General features: G+C 37.0%; 1 protein-coding gene across 1 annotated transcript; it reads right to left on the bottom strand.

The window, feature by feature from the left end:
• Window positions 1-463: 463 nt before the first annotated feature.
• LOC308642546 (stromelysin-1-like) lies at window positions 464-8,683 on the bottom strand. The gene is made up of 10 exons (XM_081281644.1): window positions 8,551-8,683; window positions 7,530-7,774; window positions 7,283-7,431; window positions 7,029-7,154; window positions 4,805-4,969; window positions 4,498-4,651; window positions 3,511-3,644; window positions 2,975-3,134; window positions 1,819-1,922; window positions 464-701 (listed from the first exon to the last, which is right to left on the bottom strand). Exons 1-10 carry the CDS (start codon window positions 8,650-8,652, stop codon window positions 601-603), a joined length of 1,440 nt encoding a protein of 479 aa, XP_081137770.1. The 5' UTR covers window positions 8,653-8,683; the 3' UTR covers window positions 464-600.
• Between the last annotated feature and the right edge of the window lie 5,909 nt (window positions 8,684-14,592).

Below are 14,592 nucleotides of genomic sequence, written 5' to 3'. Positions count from 1 at the left end.
TATGATCATAGGGTTCACTTCACAATTATTCTCAGAGCCTACTCTACAACATGACAATCCCCTAGATCATTCTTCTTAGGTATGTCAGAACATGTACAATGTCTGGGTGGTAGAAATAAACATCCTATTTGTATGGTGCATGGGGAGGGCAAGTGGATGATTGTCTTCAGTTCTGGATAAAACCATTATGAGATCCTAGCCAGGGAGACTAGTCCTGCCAGCTGCACTGACCAAGCAGCTCAGGCTGTCTATTGCTCAGCCCATACTGTGCCCAAGATGATAAGAATTATTCTTGAAACAAACAACAAAAAAAATTAAATAAGTGACAAATCATATTTATTAAATAACAAGCAAATAGTTTATATAGATACAATCACTTGTCTGTTGCCCATGAACACTTCTCTTTCTCTTGTGAAAGATCAGTCCATGTGCCAAAGTGCAAGCTAAGCAGCAGTCCTTTTGAATGCCCTGTAAGGTGAAGATGACACTTGAGTTCTGTCCTAGAACTTGCAGGAGAAAACAAACCACTTCAATTCACAAATGTAGAGGAAGAATTGTTAGCTCCAATTAAAATGCCCATATTGTGCCTTCTCCTCTCTCCTAACAATTAAGCCAGCTGTTACTCTTCAAGATGTGTGTCACTTTCTTTGCATTTGGATCAAACTCCAACTGTGAAGATCCATTGAAGAAATAGAAAAACCCTGCAAATACAGATAAGAGAAGCAGTGATTATTTTTTCAAAAAAAGAAATCGAGCAACAGAGAAAACTCAGAAAAATAGATAACTGAAAATATTAAGTCTTTATAGAGTTTTACTCTGTGCTAGGAAAAATACTAAGCATTTTATGAGATTGTTTTTAATTTATTTATACAAGAGTCCTGTAAGGTAAACACATCTAACACCATTTTACAGTTGAGCAAGTAGAGGTTTGGACAGATTCAGATGCTTGTCCAGACTTACTCCACAAGGAAGGAAGGTGTCTGTATCATAGCCAAGTTCTAAATTTTTAGGTTGTTCTGCTTCTAATCAGAAAAAACAAACAAACAAAAACCCTCTCTGCTTGCTTGAAAACTATGATCTCTTGCTTGCTTGCTTGCTTGCTTCTTTCCTTCCTTACTCCTTACCTTCCCTCCCTCTCTCTCTCTCTATTTCTTTCTTTCTTCCTAACATTCCTCCTCCTCCCTTTGTCCACTTTGCAGCCTAAGGGACATTTCTGGCCTCAAAGAATCACAGTAAATCTTTCAAAACAAAGGCCACACTTCAGTGTTCTGAAAACATGGTACCCAGGTTATCTTTCAGTAAAGATCATCAACCTCCATTCACTTATCCATGAGTGAGAAAAAAATGCTTTTTAAATTATTATTATTAAAACCTTGAGTACATGAGAAGAAAAGTATTTGCAATGTGGCCAATCATAAATTTAGGCAAGACAGAGAAATCTCCCTGGGAATTAGTAATAAAAACTGGATGAGATGAGGGAGAAGGTCAGCCAGGCAGTATTAAACCTGACCACATCTTTTGATGGTATATTTGCACCAACACATGGTAATGTGATAAAGTAACACCTGAGAAATTTGGCTTTTATATACAACATGTATAAAATAGAGGTTTGTGTTAATTATCTTTACGACGCAAAACAACTCATGTGAGATAGTAATACAGTTGGTACACAGGTAGGTGAATTGAAATTTGGGGGAAGGAGGAGGGAACTGACTTTTAAAAAATCCTGTTATTAAAATTTATTCAATTCTCCTCTTCCCACTGATGCCATGGAATGTTTAAAGGGCCCTACAGTCAACAGAGTAAGAATCATCTTACCAAATGCTTCAAAAACAGCGTCAACCTTTGAGTCCACCCCTGGAAAGTCTTCAGCCACCTGCCTGGGAAAGCCTGGCTCCATTGATTGGCTCCTCTCATCAAATCTGTACCAAGTAAAAGAAGAGCAGCTCAGGACTGCATACAGGCTGTGTTACCCAAATTCATAAATCATATGGAATTCTAGTAAATTTCCCAAGTACTGCAAATAAACATCAAGCATATTTATCACTATAGAAATATATGACCTTACAGCACTACCAACTTAGTTATTAAGGCCAAAGCTCCATTAGGAGCAGGTGCAACACCCTACTATAGAAGATGCTGCTTATAATTTTTGTAATGGACTCTAAGGAAAGATCCTTAATTGTCTATTTACAGCATGAAGTTGTAAACAGATAAATGTACACACAGATACACAGAGAGTGAGTTTAATCATTTATCTGAAATACAACCTCAAGTTCCCAACCATAATTGGTCAGTATATACCTGCCCTCCCTCCTCACCCCACACAAGAGGAGATCTGTGGCTACCTCCTAAGAAAAGGGTTTGAGACAAGAAGCAGAGCATGAAAATATGTTTTGGGCTCATGGGCTGGGCATTGTATGGTCTGCCCTGATATATCAGAGTCTGGGAAGATGGCCTAGGCACTAGCCTGTCTTCAAATCCTGAGTTGTATTCATGAAACAGGACTAATGTTTCTTGTTGCTCCTCAAACAGGCAGAGATAATAAATGGGTCAATTTAAAGGAGTCCTTGAAAGCATATGTAATGTTAATAAGATAAGACAAACACGCCATGAGACAAAGATCAGCTGGGCTTGAAGTCTTGAAGTTCAGGAGGGGAAGCTTCATGGGGGCAATGGGATTTGAACCAGGACTCAAAGAATGGGAAGGATCAAGTAGGAAGAGAAAAAATGAGGGACTCCAGGTAGGTGGGGAGCAGTGTAGAAGTAGAAGTGCCAGCCAAGTTGATGGAACACCACTCAGGAGAGCTGAAGCAATGTCTGCTGTGAGGCACTGCCCTGTGTCTGGGGAGGTGCTGGCCCACAGTGTCAGGAGCCCCCACCCTCTAGTGAGAGGGAAGCAGATCCAAGGGTAGAGTGGAGGGGCGATCTCCCTAACTGGGATCTAGGCAAAGTCTTTCCTATTGCATCTTACCTCCAGTATTCACCCTCTACAAAGAAGTAAGTTTTCTTCTTTTCTTTATCAGAAATGGCTGCATCAATTTTCCTTACTATTGGGGGGAAACCCAGTGTGTAGATGCTTCGTGGGTAACCAGCTTCTACTGCTTGTCCTCTGATGGCCCAGAACTGGTTTCCTATTTGTTAAAAATTCAGAGTCATATTGACTTTATAACAGTTAAAATCCTTTTAGTTTTAGAAATACATTTGAGCACCTTAAAGATGAAGCCTAAATTTTAGATTTAGTCTCCAGCTCCATAGTGGACATTTAACAAAAATATGCATATTAAAGGAATGAACAAAAATCAAATGAATGAATTTACAACCCTGGGTAGTTTATCTTCCTGTGTTCATTTTTTTAACCCTCAGATATAATAGAATATGATTGATCTTAGCTATTTCCTCATAACCTTTAGCAACTTTAACAGCCAAAATTTGACACAGTAGAGAAAATTAAAGTCCTATTAAGTTTGATTGTCAGAAAGTTTATTTCAATGTTTATATAATAATTACCTTTAAAAATGAAAACAGTATCCTTGCTAGTAACTTCACATGCAGCATCCACACTTGAAGGAAGGGATGGCCAAAATGAAGAGATCAGATGAAACTCAGGTTCCAGGGCCCTGAGAGATTTGCGCCAAAAATGCCTGAAATCCATGTTAAGAGAAGTGTAAATTGGAAAATAGTCTTTCATCTTTAGCACAATTTCCTCCCTGTCCCACTTATCCCACTGTCTCCTATTCCTTCATCTTCTAGGTTAGATTCCAGATGAAATTAGGTATATCATCATTGGAAAAGTAGCTTTACTTTTTCTTCAGAACACTGCAAAGTGTTTCCTGTCACAGATTTCCAGAGTAATGTCTTCTGTGAAAGGAAAGTTATCCTACCATGAAAACTAGGCGGCCCAGCGTAAGCTTTAACTACCTGTAGGGCATGCAAAATGGTGTATACACCATGTTACCGTCCACACTTTTCAAAAAGATTGTGTGTGTGTGTGTGTGTTGCTTAAATATATTCTTGTATATGCCTAGAATAATTCTGGGAGGAAACACAAGAAGTATTGACTGTAGAGTCATCTGGGGAAGCAAAAATGTAAATCTTTTGGGCAGTTTGAATGTGTAGCATGTGTGTATATATATCAAACTGTAAGCAAATTAAATGTAATACTTATCCTGGCATCATTTTGAAAGGAAGCACAGATAAAATTCTGAATCTAAAGATCTACTTGTATCCTTAGAAAAGTAAATATGACTTAGAATGTCCAGGAAAAACAATTCAAGATCAAGAACCAAATCATCCTGAGTTTTCATATGTGAACTTGGCAATTTAGGAAAATGTGGAAAGGAGAGCACCAGATCTGAATGATTTGAAGCTCAGGGGAAATGTTTTTTATCTTAAATGTTTAATGTTTAAATATCTCTATCAAGTTTCTGTTTGTTTTCTTTCCTAAGCATTTTACATCAAAAGGATAGAGAGGAAAATATAATTTTCTGGCCTGACCTGTCTTTAAAGAATAGGATTTCTCCCCTGAGGGTGCTGACTGCATCAAAGGACAAAGCAGGATCGCACATGGCTGGTGGTGAGCCTAGCCCAGACTCTGGTGAGCTAGACTTTGTGGGCACCAGGGGATTCCGAGGGGGGTCAGTGGCAGGTCCTGAAGGAAAGAGTAAAGAAGGCAAACATGAGGGGAAAGGTGATGTGGATTTAGATGCTTTGCAAACATCCTCAAGGTGCTGTGAGCTAAATCTCCAATACTCACATGGCATCGTTGGTTGCAAAGCTACCTATTTTGACCAGCATCACTTACCATAGAGGGACTGAATGCCATCCACATCATCTTGAGAAAGGCGGAAGCGGGCCAGGTCTGTGAAGGATTTGTAGACTGGATACATCAAGGCTTCAGGGTTGGCCGAATGAAAGAGACCCAGGGAGTGGCCAAGTTCATGAGCAGCAACCAGGAATAAATTGGTCCCTACTTCAGAAATATAAAAATAGTTACTTATTCCCTAAATACATGTACATTATATAGGTAGCTATGCAATTTATTTATTTCTCAGAACCACACAGGCACACAGGGCTCTTTTCGTTTTCCTGCCTTGTTCATTGATTAATTGTGCAATTAACTGATTACACATTTAATGGAAAGCCAAGTGTATTTCAAGACTCATACTTGAAATTAATCAAGAGAAAGTACCCAGGCACAATTTCCTCCCTGTTCCTCCCCAGCCTCAAGAGCCTTTTTACTCCTATGCAGATATGAAGGGACTTGTTTAGCATATCAACAAATATTTCTCTTGTTTGCCAATGAAAAGAGAAACACTGTTTCAGTGTATTAAAATTTTCCAGTCACGGTCTCAGTTAAACAGATCACCCTGTATTCTGCTCTGGACTCCTTGAACAATCATACTCCTGTGGCTTTCTATTGGAATATTGCCTGCATAATTTTTAGCCTCATCATCATTACACACATACTGAGTCCAAAATGATGAATTATGATAGATGTCATAGGATTTGCAAAATTGGTTTAAAGTATAACATGACCAATCATGTCTAGTGTTTGTTACAAAAAAGATTTTGGATATACAAACGTGGGCTGCATTCAGATTTTTTTCTTCATATTATATATTTAAAAACCCGCAATTGGAAATTGGAAAGCTTTCAGTAATTATGATCGACAAACAAGTAAGTATACTTTACTTTTTAAAGTATTGCTTGGGCAATTTGCAACCCTGGGAAAGTACAGTTGAAGACTGTAGGAACCTTACTTTGTAAGAAGATGTAAATTGAATCAAAACAAGAATTTCATATAGCACTAAACTCACATATGTATTTTCTACAGATATTCTGTTTGTATTTTCATTATAAATGCAAATTAAATCTCAGAAGTAGAATTACTTGTTTCAGTCATTTTTTGGAAAACTTTGGAAGACATTCCCCAAACTATACCGTTATGAACTGAGAAAATTTCTTCCACCTAAATAGTTTGAGTATTGTATTGGGGTTGGTCCTTTCTTTCACAAGTCCCCCAATAGTCTTCTTAACCTAGAAGTATTAAAATGTTGACTGAGCCATAAAGAACAAAAAGAACCTAAGTTTCTGGAATTTAGTTTTGATTTATGTCTGAAAAGCACAGTTGGTGGGAGAAATTGCATAAACAATATCCAGGGCACCTTTTAGTGTAGATGCAATGCACTATATCATCTCTTGTATATATCTGCTGTTAATAATAGTCCTCCTTAGAGCACAGACAATCCACAGTCATTTAAAAAAATAACAATGATATTTCCTATATTGAGCTTACTAGGAGAGGGAATAAACTTTTGGGGGGATGGGTACTAGGGATTGAACTCAGGAGCACTCAACCACTGAGCCACATCCCCAGCCCTATTTTATATTTTATTTAGAAATAGGGTCTTCACTGAGTTGTTTAGTGCCTTACTGTTGCTGAGGCTGGCTTTGAACTTGCAATCCTTCTGCCTTGGTCCTCCAAACTACTGAGATTACAGGTGTGTGCCACCACACCTGTCAGGGAATAAACTTTTAAACATACAAAAATTTGTTCAATAATAATAAAACAAAACTATATTCTGGGGGCTGGGGCTGTAGTTCAGTGGCAAAGTGCTTACCTAGCATTTGTGAGGCTGAGGCACTGGGTTTGATCCTTAGCACCACATAAAAATAAACAAAGGCATGCTGTCCATATATATATATATATATATTTTTTTTTTTTTTTCCCTGACAAGGCAGAGTAGCACATGCCTGTAATCTCAGCAGTTTGGCAGGCTGAGGAAGGAGGATTGTAAGTTCAAAGCCAGCCTCAGCAACTTAGCGAGGGCCTAAGTAATTTAGTAAGATCCTCTCTCAAAATAAAAAATGAAAATGTGGCTCAGTGGTTAAGTACCAATGGGTTCAATCCTTGAGACAAAAAATTATATAATATATATATTCTGTTGATCCCTAACCTAACAGACATTTTCTTGATAATTCTAAATATAAAGAGAAACTAACACTCTATCACATGTAACACTAACCTGCTGTATCCTTTGTCCATTGCTCATCATCATCGAAGTGAGCATCTCCATTAATCCCTGGCCCAGGTGCATAGGCATGAGCCAAAACTTGTCCAGGTCCATCAAAAGGGATAAAGTCTCCATGTTCTAAAAGGAAAAAAAAATTCCTTTTAAAAAGATAGGCAATTATGATCTCTCCTGAGCCATCAATGAAATAGCATCTGATAAATACTTGCATTTCATTTGATTTTTTTTTTATTTTCATGATTTTTTACCTCTAACTGCAAATGAGATCATTATGTCAGCCTCTCCTTCATGCATCCTGGAGAATGTGAGAGGAGTCACCTCCTCCCAGACTTTCAGAGCTTTCTCAATGGCAGAATCAACAGCATCTCTTGGCAAATCCGGGGTGTAATTCACGATTCTGGATGAGAAAATGTGAAGAAAGTAATGTAATGCTTTCTCCTATGATACAGCCAATCAAATTTCAATAACATGTGAGGACCTCTTTGGACCCATTACCTGTAAGTAAGGTGGTTTTTCCCCCACTTTGGCATGCCAGGAAATGTACTGAAGTGACCAACATCAGGGACTCCACATCTGGGCTTGTTGATCACTTCCAACGTGTTAGAGTCCAGCTTTCCTGTCACTTCCAGTCCAAGGAACTTCTGCATTTCTTGGATTTTTTTAACAACAGGACTACTGTCCTTTCTTCTAAAAAATTGTTTCCCATCATTTGCAAGGTTGTAATATTTTTCTAGGTATTGCTAGTGGAATAAGCATAGTTTTTTAAAAAAAATATTTTTAGAACTAGCTATTCATAGTAAAATTTTATAGTTCCCCACTTTTCTTAATCTATTTGAAATATCTCTCTAGTTTGCTGAAATAATAAATGTCAAAGTGCATTTAATTCTTCAGTTAGAGACTTCTCCTCACCCTTGCTGCACATTTGTAACCAAACATCTCTGCAGCTTAGTTTGTTACCAAAACATGCAGGTGAAATAGAAAATTGAGATAAATTTCCAGTGCGTGCCCTTAAATGAGAATTTTTTTTTTAAAAAAATATAACAAATAAACCTCTTTGAGCATAAATATTTTCAGGTTTCAAGGAAATTTATTCAATTTTCCACTTTATGCTTTTCATAAAGTTCTGCCTTAAGAAAAATGTTGGACAAATTCCCTTGTGCAAGCATATCAGCACTATAAATATTTAGGTAAAATTACATTGGATTAAAGTACCCAAAGATGTTCCAAGCAAGACATGGTTCATAAACTCTTCCCTTGCTATTCATGTTCCTCCAGCTGCTACTCCTGTGCTGCTATGTGATCCTGAAAAATACCCAATCTTTCTAGGCTTTCTTTCTTCCAACATAAAAAAGAGTATCCCAAATGATGTGATATTGGGACCTCTTCATTCTAGTACTTTATAAATCTCCATCCTTGAACTATTCTTATGCAGTAAGTCAAACCCTTCTGTGGGCAGCAGAGATGGTTTCCCAGCTTGGCCCTGCCAATGCATGTGAGGGCTATTTCCATTAGTTACCTGAAGAAGCTCCATGCTGGTGTCTGCGCCTCTTGAAGCTCCATTCAGTGGATAGGCTGAGCAAACTGCCACACACAGCAGCAGAACTGGGAGACTCCTCATTTCCAGTGGCTTTCCTTGGATCCGAGATGCCTTTTGCCCTGCTCTCTGTCTGCCTCCTGCTAAGTCCACCCTCTGCAGCTCAACATTTATAGAGTGATAGTGTTTGTTTAGATCACTCGCAGCTTGACTCATCATTACTTTCATCCAAATGGCAGTGGGATCATATCCAAAAATTCCGAATTCAAAGTAGGATGATATAACCTACTTTACTAATTTTTCTCAACCTTCCCAATTTTGCAAGGCAAAATGGTGATTAATCTCCAGGAAATGCTTCCTGTCGTGGCAGAAGAGAAAACTAGGACATTTTTTTTTTAAGATGGAAAAATTGACTAGAATTCACTGGCAAATTATGTTTGTGTTTGAGAGTGGTAGACTGACTTGTTAAAAAGTCAGAATTGTGCAGAACTTTTAAAAGCCGTTTTATTTTTAAAACATACTAAAATTAAATATAGTGAGATATAATCAAATGAAAAGATGCATACACATAGCTGTAATCTATACTATATGCTATTATATTTTAAAATATAGGACATAATATCTAGAAGAAAATTCATTCTTTTTTTTTGTGTCTTGAATTTGAAATACCTGCAATTGATTTCTGGTTGCATTTGCCAATCCCTAAAAATAGGAAAAGTTCATGGGAAAAAAAAGAACAAAGATGGTCTATTAAAAAGAAGGAGGGATATGCTTTTTGGGTCGGTTTTAATTATTTACCCAATTTATTAGTGAGTGGTGGAACCATAATAGCTATTCCACAGAAACTTGTAGAATTGAAATGAATGACATTGCTCACCGAACTGGAATTCTATCTTTGTCTTCTACCTTATTATTTTCAATTTCATTTCCTCATCCTTAAATTCAAATTAGTAGATGATTTGAAGTTGAAAAAAAAATACATCCTAAATTCTCTCTTCATAATTCTTCTTTTCTCTTCTCTTCTTCTCCCCTCCCCTCCTCTCTCCTTTTCTTTCCCTTCCTTTGTCAACTACAGTGTTGATCACATTATTGGTATATAATAAATGCTTATAAGGAAGATGTTGAACATTCTCAGGGAAAGTTTTTCTTAAACATTTTAGGGTCCTCATCACCTGCTCTCACCCACTTCCCCGTCTCTTCCCTGATCACTGCCTGTTTATTTGTTTCCTAAAATGTAGAACATTCTGGGAATGAGAACTAGGTAAAGTGCTGAATTAAAATTTTGTACACCTAAGAGGTAATTAATAAGTGAAAGTTTTGTTTCCTCCATTTGCATTTTGTTTTATTTTTATATGCTTCTTAATAATTGTTGGAGAGATTTCACCCACTAAGTATAAAAGATGCAATTGGATTTCCCATTGGTAGTAAGAGTTCTAAAACTGGAAGTGTCCAGACAGATGCCAGATGCTCACGTGGCAGGAAGCCATATACAAATTTAAGCATCCATTTTTGGGTTAGATTCTACATAAAAACAACTCAAAACTAGTGTTCTAAACATACCACTCAAACAAAAACAAACCCTAGTGTTCTATGGTTTTCTATTCCTTTGGGAAAAAAAAATCTGTATCTTGTCTGTATTGAAGTAAGGAGGAAATATTTGTCCACACTGATGGGTGGACAAGGTGGATGGGGGTGGTGGCAGAACCTATACCAAATATGAATTCCAGGAAGGAACAATGGAGCCAACTGGGGAAGGTAGTAAGAAATCAAAAACAGAAGGGTTACAGCAATTGCAATGCAAATTCCTTCTAGATGAAGGCTTCTCCTTGCATTTTGTTGATTAAACTTGAAATGCCAATTCTTTAATGAAAAAGAATAATCAAATCAAAGAACAACTGAATAGAACAAGGAAAAGGAAGAAGGAAAGAAGGGAGGGTAGGTGAATTTATAATTCAAATGTAGAAGGAAACTGTGAATACGAGAAATGGACATTTTCCACAAAAGAATAAAATGGCTATTCCATAAAACATCATTTATTGCATGGTTAAATATATATGAGGAACAGATAATGGCTGGTTTTATAAATCTGACTTCCGTAATCTTGGATTCAAATTTAAACTGATCCAAACTTGCATTCTGTTTGTCCAAGGAACATTCGATCTGATAAATCTTCACATTTGTCTTCCTGTTTACCATGCTTCTTCATGACTAATTAGACATGATGAAGCATGATTCTTGCCACAGCCAGCTGATATAATCATTCAGCTATATATTAATTTATCAAGTGTCTGAATCTGAAAGTCTTTGGAATATCCAGATCAAGAGTGTAGACTTAAAGAAATTCTTAAAAGAGAAATTTAGAAAAAGTTATAAATCAAGGTAAAGTTAATTTTAAATTAGTTTTTTCCAAAAGTGGGAAAGAGAAAAGGAACGAGGAAACAAGGAAATGAAGGAAAGAAGGTTATAATCTAGAAGAGATAGTACCTATACAATTAGCTCTATAAGAGATAAATCAAGAATTAGAGAAATACAAACTAAACCTACACTGAGATTTCATCTCACTCTAGTCAAAATGGCAATTATCAAGAATACAAGTAACAATAAATGTTGGCAAGGATGTGAGGGAAAAGGTACACTAATACATTGCTGGTGGGACTGAAAATTGGTGCAACCACTCTGAAAGACAGTACGGAGACTCCTCTTTAATATGGAAACTAAAAAGAACAAATAAAAAATTTAAATAAAGAAAGAGATTGTACTGGAGTGAAGCAGAAAGTGTTTGCTTCAAGAGAAGACCATAGGTAAAGCAGCAAATGAGAATCCAGAATGTTTAAACATGGAGGAAAATTCAGGTATAGAATAAACACCTATGCAGAGGCAAAAAAGAGTGTGGGGCTAGAGATGTAATCCAGCTGTCAAGTGCTTACCTTGCATACACAGGGCCCTGAGTTTGATTTCTAGCAACACACATGTACACGTGGAAAATGGCAGAGTTACTTCGTAATTGAAGAGAAGGATCATAATGAAATATGAAAAAATAAAATTGTGGAATGATAGTTTGGACCCTGATAATGTAAGATCGTTAGTCTGCAGCTAAGATGTTTAGAGTTCATTCTATTTTTGGTGGAAAGTCATGTTTCTACAAAATACAATAAAGTGTGATATACTTATTATAGAAAATTTAGAATATACTAAAAAGTAGAAAGAAAAAGCAAATAATTTATAGTCATGGCACAGGAGAAAAACCTATTAATACCATTAATTATGTACTTTCTTCTAAATTTTTAATGACAGCATATTATCTTTTACATCATGTTAATCATGGGAATTTATAAAATTTTATCTTTCCCCCCCCCCAAATTCTGAATCTCACTAGCCAGAGAAAAGTTTTAATAAGGCACTATATTTCATCTGATTTGAGGGATAAATCATATTGCTTACTGATTTTTTTTCCCACATGTGCTTTTCATAGTTGAACTCAGGCCATATTTGTTGATTTTTTAATGCCTGTTTTCCACAGAAACTTTCAAATATTCCAGTTGGAATTTAATTAGAATTAAAAAAGGGGGGATCAGGAACAGATGATATCTGTACCTGGGTAGTTTAGGTTTTTTTTTTTTTTTTCATGTGTAAAAGCACAATAGCTCAAGCTCTCGGGATTCCTGTCTTGGCATGTGAGCTCTCCTCTCCCTCTTGTAAGTGTTCCTACCATGATGCCATTCACTCCATGATCCATTGAAGGAGGCCTCAGCAGGGCTGAACCCTTGCCTCCACCATGCCCTCAAACCTCCTGAATTAACCCTTGAAAAATAGCCCTTCTCCAGATGGTGGGAATAAAACTAATTCTCTTCAAAATAGAAAACATTTTGAAAGATGGCTAGATTAGCTAGAACTAGCCAAAACACCAAGCAAAATATGTCACTAGTTTGAAGAATGATCCTTTAATTCTGATAAAACTAGCAAGGGGCACTCTGCTTCAGAGTTCACCTGAAAACAATGACAAAATGTGAATCTCTGTCAACACTTCTCCATAGTCTAAGAAAAGATGAACATTTCCAAACACTCATTCTGACAGCCAAAGTGAGTATTCTGCTTCCAACTCCGAAGACGATGAAGGGGTTGCTGAGGAACATAATGCAGTCACATCTAGTCAAAAGATTCAAGCTCACAACAGAGTAGTTTCAGCTCCTGTTTGCAAAGAAACATCTTCAAGAGAATAAAAAAGAGATAAAACAAATGATTTAGTTCAAGAATATTTTGAAGCTCATAGCAGTTTAGAAATTTTAGCCTTTGATAGAACATTGAAGAAGTTAAAGAGAGACAAAACCGGTCAGAAGTTTGTGCAATTTATTGAGCAAGATTCTCTTTTGTTGTCTGCTGAATGTGAACAACTAAATCAACATGTGAAAAATCATTTCATAAAAGGATGCTGCAGTTCCGTCTTGGGTTCTACATGGTACTTTATGATTTGGGTCCTAGGAGAAATTTACTAGAAAGGTTTTGAAACACCAGGCTGCAAGATATTACTACTCGTGCTGTCATCACATCACACCGGAGTCAGTGTGAGATCAGTCCTGAATTATATAACAGAAGAAATCTTTGATTGTATGGGTGATCTCTGGAGTGTACTAGATCAGTTAGAGTGGATAATAAACAAATTTAAAGAAGATTCCTCTTTGAAACTCTTTCTTCTCTTCCACAATTTGTATAGCCAAATGATGAGAGGGGATAATAGCCAGCATATTAGTAGACAGTTGCCATCTTTATGTGACATACACCTCATAGCATCTACCAATCACCTCAATGCTTCTCTCACACGGAATCATGCAAAGCAGAGTCTTTATAACTGGCTTGGGTGTGGCACTACGACACAGAGCCCTTATACTAAAGAAACCTCCTTGTAAGAATTCTGGTTAAATAATCTGTATCCCTATCACTTAGTTCCTGACTCCTGTCTTACAAAGTCTTACCACAACACAGGGGGGATTTTTTTTTCAAGCTACTAATGAACTATAGGCTGGGTAACTGATGTCCTTCCTACATTCTTTTCAAAATTTTCTTCTCAAAGTTCACTAGCAGTGTTGAGAGGCATTTCTCATCAAATAATTATCTGACACTCTAGGTGCTGTTAAATGAATTTAGGTACCACAAACTCACAAAAACAAAGAAGGGAACTTGGGAATGTTTCATAATTCCTGCTGGCAATGGATCATTGATTGATCTCTTGGAAAACGAGGAAGAAGAGGCTTGAAGTTGTCCTTTGCTCTTGAACCTTCCATGGAAGTGTTGTTGTACCCCAGCTGCCACTTCCCTAGTTTAAAGGGCTGTCTTATACCCAACATTAGGCTCTTTTTAAGGCAAACAGTTAAAATGAGGCAGAGATATCATCAATTAGAAGTTTTGATTAGCCTGACTAGGTACCATCTCTAGTACTAAGCAGTGGTCCTCAAGTTGAGAAAAATGTGCCTTTTATTTATCACATCTATGGAGATTTCTTGCTGGAACAGTGTGCTCAGGGACTATTGGAAACTGGATTTTTAAAATTCTTTATACAAGAGATATTATTCTTATTTTTTGAGGGCTTTTCAATATTTCTCAAGTTGATTATTTTCAAATATGCTTGTTCCAGAGTGTGGAAGTACACACATAGGCATTGCATAAATCTGTTTCATTTGCTGTTCTTACTGTCAGAACTGACAAATGTAATGGAGAAGACAGATCATCTCTTACTGCTTCTGACAAAAGATTGTGAAGAAGTAATGATCCAGTTTCCTCCTTTTGGATTTAGGCTACATACCTGCGATTGGGGGAACATAACACTATTTATAACACTGGGGTAATGGGAAAAATAACAAAGAGCATGCAGGGTGTACACCCAACCTGGAAAGCATGTGAACAGTGGGTCACGATGTTTGGAAAAGCTGACATTCTGTGCCATGACTTTCATGATTCAAAAGAAAAACACTGGCTAGAGAAATAAAATCCTGAATTACATTTTAGTAATTGTTTTCAAGACAATGGAAA

Source organism: Spermophilus citellus (assembly GCF_964194105.1).
Source record: "Spermophilus citellus genome assembly, chromosome: 2".
In the NCBI taxonomy this organism is placed as follows: Eukaryota; Metazoa; Chordata; class Mammalia; order Rodentia; family Sciuridae; genus Spermophilus; species Spermophilus citellus.
This window is presented reverse-complemented; position numbering and strand designations above follow the sequence as displayed.